The following is a 7,420-nucleotide window of genomic DNA, read 5'->3' on the forward strand; positions in this document are numbered from 1 at the left end:
ACATGTCATTGGGAAGCACCTACAAAGAACTCCGTCACAATGAGAACATGTTCAAACCATTTGATTTTGTGAGCAAAGGTGCTGGTGTGATGACTTGTAATTGTGACGCCCTGACACTTTGATATAAGTACTTGCTTTGGATGGATATATCATCTGTTTTGATGAAGTGACTCGCTTTTGCAAGTTATCCACCATGTTTTGCAGTTTGCACTAATTGTTTTGAGAAGAGCCTTAGTAGTGGTGCAGAGATCAATTCTGTTGTGAGAAATGCACCAAAGCAACTGAGAAAAACTGTAATAGTAGCAAATGAAAAATGATCTGTCCACACTTTGCTCCTGAAAAAGCCCGAGTGGCACCATACGCTGAAATATGAATTATGACCATGGGCCAGAGTACTGTTACAGCGCCCAACACCACAGGAGTACAGTTCATACATTTATGTATAATTTTGTAATAAAAGGAATTTTGTCTGTTTCACCTGCGGTTCTTCTGTAATATTAACACTGTACAGTATTGTTTCATAGTCTCACACAAAGATTTTAACAGGAAATGTGGGCGCTACATTAGATCCACTGCAAACTCTCAGAACTGAATAATAACGGACAGACCACAGGATCTGTTGGCCTGACTGCAGTCAGACAAACTTTCTTTTATTACACCTCCACACACCAGGTATCTTCCCCACAAAGGTCATACAGCCACAGTGCTTTGTGTGGATACATAAAGCTTTGGTATCATTAGTCAGTTACAATGGTTACATGGACCCGCTGATGTGAATACGTTTGGCTTGTTGTTGCATCAAAGCAAATAAAAGGCTGAAAATTCCTCTGCTTTAGGACGACCTGCTGAACCAGGAGCACGATGACACATCGACATCGTTTCTGCCAGAGAAACGCGGAAATCACAACGTCGCTCAACCAGCAGTGTGCGAGGAAACGAATGCTACGAGCAGCTGTTATCAGCATCCATCAGCCACCTCGTGCTCTGCATCCTCTCACAGCTAGTTACATTAAAATTGAGATGACAAGCAAGGACAGCATAAAGATAAAAAAGTATAAGAGGAGGTATATGTGCAAAACATGTGGTTGCATACAAAACACCTTTTGATCACCTCACAAAAAAAAACACCATTCAGAAAGCAAAACTTGAGTAATAGCACAAAACACGACTTGAAATTTACAACCAGGGAGTGATCGGGACACAGTACAAAGTGCACCAATAAAAAACAGAAAATAATCATCAAGAGTGGGAGCTGCAGGCCTGCACAAGTGCTGACACTCTCTCTTATTCACGTTGTTTCCCCCCCGACAGAAGAGTCTGAATATCAGCTCTGTCAGGCCTGCTCTCCTCAAATGTTCATGCTTTCACATTGCTCTCCACTGGTACTGTAAGTGGGTACCAATTAGGCCACAAGTCCAGACTCCAACAATAGTGGTACGAGCAGGTAAAACAGCTAAAAGGCAGCAAAAGCAGAACTAATGCCAAACTTTTCGAATAGAGTTTGAAGCTGAACTGCTAAATAAATCATAAAAACATATTTATATATAATAAAAACAACTTTGGTTATTCTAAATGTAAGTTCAACATTTTATATTCCACTACGAGAACAGTGATTTTTCACTCTGAGCTGAAAGTTGGAATGAAGTTCAATCCAAATCAGGATGATTTAGTCCTGAATGCACTTAGTAACACAACTGTGTTGTTGTTGTGTAGCTGAATGTGCAGCTCGCTCATGTTTGCTAATAAGACAGACGTGTTATTAGACATTCGCCCTTCTTCTGCTGCTCTTACAACAACTGCCTGGATAAAGCTTTAATTAAGATTTTTAACAAGCTATTTTAAAAGCAATGTAAATGTCTATGTAGAGTATGAGTGTTAGCCATTAGTGTCACGTGACTCCAGCCAAGCACACAATAGTTGAAGGTTCACTCAAACTTTGAGATTTTGGTCTTTTGCACAAGAAAAATCATTGATGCAAAAAGTTGACAATAGTGGAGAACCAAAGATGAATCTAAGAAACCAAAGCTTGTGCCTATTGAGGGGTTACTGTTATGCTGTGATGCAACAGCATGGAAACTAGTGAAGCATGACTTTATGAACTCCTCACAGAGGACGCCTTAGGTGGCATGTGTCCTGTAAAATTACAAACAAATCAACAGCTCATCTAAAATCTAGACACACATAGAGACATGTCTACAATGCTAACGAAGAAAGAAACAAATCACACGTCCCACAACAAAGTCAGCCCGTGTTCGCTGAGAGTGAGCGCTCTTTGAGCCACTGCGTGTAATAAATATGTCAGCAGAAAGGTGATCGTCAAAGAGCTCAGCAGAGTGAGAAGTCAGAGCTAAAAACAAGCTGACAGTACCATCCACCAACCAGCAGCCTGCTCAGCTGTGTGTATGTATGTGACAGCAGTAATGTCTTCAGACTCCATAGTTAACGGAGCTCAGCGCTGGTCTCTTCTTGCCTTTAATCTTCAGTGATCCGTAACGAGCCTGGTGACAACGTTTAAGAAAAACACTCATCAGTGTTCATGCAGTCCAGAGATTCAGCACTACTGACTGTGGCAGAAGGATGTATCGACACACTAATGTGGAACAGAACACTCACGTCTTTGCGAACTCTGGATCGAGACAGTTTGACGCTCTGCGATCGCCTCAGTCCTTTCTGACTCACAGCCTCGTCTTCAGAGAAGGTTGGCTCGGCCTCTTCGTCCGTCCTTTCCTCCTGATCATAATAGTACTCTGGAGAACAGAAACACATACAGACGCGTCAGGAATCACCAAAACACACAATGCTTGCATCCATCTGTTCTCCTCCACTTAAAAGGTTCACCCTGCACAGGCGCCCAGTGCTAACACACAGAGATTAAGACGCTCACATTCACAGCTGTGGCAGACTCAGAGTTGCATGTTTGGGACTCTGGGCGGAGCTGGAGTGCCCGGATTTGAACCCAGGACCTTCCTGCTGTGAGGCGTCCGTGCTGACCAACACGTCTGAGTTTCAACAATGATCACCAAATTCAACGTAAGACTTTTTATACTGTTCTTACTATTAAAAGGGCCCACAGTCAATAAGCACACTCAAACTGAAATATTCAGTACAGTAATATAAACAGGAAACAGAAGCACAAATCAAATACACAACGATACTAAAACAACAACGAGACACAAAACCATCACAAACTGGTGAGGTCCTGTGAGGACCAACAACAGGAAAACTGTTTGTAATACTGAAGAGTGTGAGCGATGACTGTGAGGCGCATGTGTCCCAGCAGAGGGCAGCACACACCAGAAGTGCCGCCTCTCTCTGGCTCCACTGTCATAAACATACAACAGCACAAGCTCATTATTAATAACATCTGCAGCTTCACTGCACTGAGCTTATCATTACGAGCTCGTGGACATCATATCATGGACAGGACTGCCTCACACTATCGCACTCTTGTATCCAGGGATAAATATCGATACATTGGAATATTGCGATGTCTCGTGTTACGATACTGAATCGATATTCAAAAGCAGTGTTATCGATTTTTTTTATTGAGAATTTACTTGCATTTACTGTGTATTTCTTTTATGTGTAGCAATTCAAACTCCGGCCGCTAGTGTTTACCGCTTTCACTATGATGGAAAAACAAGGTCTCGCGATAACACTGGACGTGCCGTAGAAGCGTCTATTTTACCAAACCAAAGAAGTGGACCAGCGGACGTGTGGCAAACTGTGCTAGCTCACTGATGAAAGAAGAGGAGAGGACACAGCCGGCCTCAGCAGCTTTCAAAGCAGATGTGTGGACTTCTTTTGATTTAGGACAAAACAAGGCAGTAAAGACTTTGACAAGAGCTACGAAGTCCGTAAAATCTGCACCACCACAGTCAAATACTCAGGTAACACAAATTTACGAGTACCATAGCAACGTAGCATCAAATGCTAACCTTAAATCTACCAGCAACTTTGACTCGTGCAACAAAACCAGCGCAGTCAGTACTTGTTTCTATTTGCGCTGTCTGAGCGCAGTAGAGAATAAAGGATTTGGTGATATGATTACAACGCTGGAGCCCCGTTACACCGTTTCTCCGGACAACATATCGCAGACATCGCTCTCCAAAGTTGTACCAAGAAGTCACAGCGACAGTCCTGGACTCTCAGCTCAGCAGACAGCTGCTTGGACTTCGAGATCACAGCTCATCACATACTGATCCGTGGAACCTTCAGTCACAGACGAACAAACTCCTTTTCAGGTTGCACAAAAAGTGTTCCACTGGTGGACATGGCAGGGCTTCTTTTATTAGCACTTTATATGGTTTACTTGGATGAATTCTTCAAGCAATTTCATTTTTCATGTATATTTGTTTATGTTAAGGTCACATAAAAGTGCTTCTTTTTGATGCTGCAGAGAGCAGTTTTTGGATTAGTATTTTAAAATGATAGTACTCACTAAGTAAGACCTCAGTGTTACATTGTTTACTTCTATCAGTAAAGTGGTTTTTGTTTGTTTATCTTCTGATAAGACATTTCTCCATTCATTTTGAACTTAGAGAGTGAAACGTATCCCTCTGTTTTAGTTAACAGCTCATTTAACACTTTGGACTGTTTACTGTGCATTTTCATACAATCAACACAAACACAAATATCGTCTGGCTTTTAGTATCGCAATATATTGTATCGTGACACATATTGTATCGCCAGATTCTCGCCAATACACACTCCTACTTGTATCAACTGTATGCACTATACTTGAATATTAGTATGACGACAAAGTTGATTTGGACTTGATGAATGAATCGTTACCAAACACACTCACAATCAGTTACTAGCAGAAAGAAGAAACCACATCATGTGTTGTGACAGAGAACGACACTCACGACTGCACAGCACGGCTCCGGCGCTCGCACAGAAACATCCTGCAGAGCCTTCAGTTTTCAGGAACCAGCTTCCAGTTTGGATTCAGGAGACAGACACTATCTCTACTTTCAAGATCAGGCTTCAAACTTTCCTTTTTGCTAAAGCATATTGTTAGTGCTGGACCAGGTGACCCTGAATCCTCCCTTAGTTATGCTGCAATAGATGTAGGCTGCTGAGGGATTCCCATGATGCACTGGGTGTTTCTTCTTCTTTGGTCAGTTCACTGACCAGTTCTGTGGTCAGTGCAGATCCAGAACAGTGCACCATGCCTCAGCAGTGCTCTGATCTGTAGACTGTCCAGTGGAACATGTTTCCTGCTCTTCAATTAACTGACAGAAATTTTCATAGCAATGATGTCATCCTCAATTCTTGTCGACCTTGTTGTTATTTCTATTGTGTTTTTGTGGCAAAGAATCACAGACAGTATAAACCAAGGCTGTGACTTCTGTAACCTGCATTCTTCCATAAAGACGATGGTTACACAAAGACTTCCAGTCATGAAGACGTCAGTGAGAAAAACCTGGCTTCTTATGGTCTCAGTCACTATTTTGGGTCATACACAGTTTGTGTACAGTTTCACAGTCACAAACCATCCCTCCCCGTCCATATCTTTGCATCCTTCCAACAATGGAAACCAGTGGGTGATGCCACAGAAGCTCCACCCATATTTTATACTGTGTAGGCTCTTAACACAGGACTGAAAGCTTTCAAAGTATGGACAGCTACATGTATTTTCCATCTGGATGGGTCAATGTGAAGAAGGTGAAAACAGGTTATTATTCATTGTTAAAGCAAAATTAAGTGTTACATAGCTGGTTTAAACAAACTACCACAAATCTTGTGTTTTGTTGACTTGGACAGTGCAGGACCAGCTCTGGTAGCGTTCTCGTTTGTCACCCGATGTCAGGTAAACTGTTCCTATAGTTTACATGAGCCGCCACTGACAGCCGGGTCGCTGTGGAGAAGCAGGGATTGGTGCGAGCCTATAACGCAGGGTTAGGGGAGGTGTGTTCACGTGCTGGTACCGTACTCGACACTCTCGTGGCAGCTTTAAGTAAAGGCTGATTAGTACATCTCACACAGCAACTGTCTGGTATTTTGCTTAAGGTAAACTCAAAGATATTCAAAGGATGGCTGGAAGGCAAAGGGCCGCAGTACCGCAGCTCTCGAATCACGTGAAAACTATGGCTCAAGGTATTCAAGCTCATTCACCTCTACATCCCCGACTCCGTGCGTCTCATCCACACGTGGTCGTAACAACACAAAGGTTCTATGCAGGATTTATTAAGCATCAGATCTGTTAATAGTAAAATGAATGTGCAGTAGGGCTGTGCCCTTTGACCAGAATCTCATATCCTGATATTAGACATTTATCGTCCCGACAACGATAGAAATCCCAAAAACATTTTCAATTCTGTGAATCTCGGGCAGCTGAAGTATTTCCAGCTGGGCGTCGTGTACCTGGAGCTGAATGTTTTGACTGATGCATGAAACTATATATTTTTACACATAACTTATAACGGCCGTCATTTTCTTTGTGAGTATTTATCAGACGGCGTGCTGCGGGGAAAGGCCTGCTCTAACGTTTAGTCTAAGGTTTATTTTGAGCACCTGACGGCTCTTTATTGCCTCTCATCTGTAAACTCTCTCCACACTCTTTCACGTGATCCTTGCATGGGTGGTAGAGGTTTGTCGTGTTTGAGTCTGAGGTGGGGACCTCAGTACGCTTTTCTGGTCCGTGTCAGACTTTTCATAACCAAACCATGTCCATGCTACAGAGGTGGCCCCTCGTTTTGACTGGTCCTTCTGTTTGTCATCACTTCAGTTTATTTTGAAAAATCTCAACAGGATCTTCAGCTTTATTGTGAAAGGTTTATGTGGAAAATAAACAAGCGGAGCCAAATGCAGGGTTTACCATTGCTGTGGCTAACGACAACGCGTAAAAGCAGTCGCTTATCTGTCCGTAGTGTGGTTATTTTAAATATAAGCGAAAGAGAAAACCTTAAGAAATTAATACAGTCACTATAGCGACCATCAAAACCATGAGAAAATAAACCATAAACAGTTTATTTTGCGACACCACAAAACAAACGATAGCGTAATATTAAACGATAGACGTTTTCATATCGTCATCAGATATACACCGTTATATCGAACAGCCCTAATGTGCATCATCACCAGTCATTTTTAAGTCTGTTAAAAGGATGACAGACATATGAAGCCTCAGAGGCAGCGAGGAGCACACAAGAGAAGTTGTCGGGCATAAACGTCTCCGTCTTCATCTCTCTGTAACTCCTCCTCGTCGTCTGAGCTGAATACATAATACAGTCTCTCTCTCAGTATCCTGATGCTGTGTAGCAGCCTTTCTCCCTTACATCCACCCATCCGTCTCTACATCTCCATTCATCTTTGTCCTCGCCTCCTTCATCTCACCCCCCGTTCTGTCTCTTTCCACACCTCACCTACTTGCTCTGTGTGTGTGTGTGTGTGTGTGTGTGTGTGTGTGTGTGTG

At 42.6% G+C, this 7,420-nt stretch overlaps 1 protein-coding gene across 1 annotated transcript in view; it reads right to left on the reverse strand.

Moving 5' to 3' along the window:
- Positions 1-615: 615 nt before the first annotated feature.
- Positions 616-7,420, reverse strand: part of LOC102293545 (receptor expression-enhancing protein 3) — a gene marked incomplete at its 5' end in the record, with an annotated part of 15,472 nt that continues 8,667 nt past the window's right edge. Inside the window, 2 exon segments of the mRNA XM_005943338.2 lie at positions 616-2,498; positions 2,614-2,747. Of these exon segments, the coding sequence (XP_005943400.2) occupies positions 2,427-2,498; positions 2,614-2,747 (206 nt within the window).

Source organism: Haplochromis burtoni, unplaced genomic scaffold, assembly GCF_018398535.1.
Source record: "Haplochromis burtoni strain Fernald_Lab_line unplaced genomic scaffold, NCSU_Asbu1 Contig_367, whole genome shotgun sequence".
Classification (NCBI taxonomy): domain Eukaryota; kingdom Metazoa; phylum Chordata; class Actinopteri; order Cichliformes; family Cichlidae; genus Haplochromis; species Haplochromis burtoni.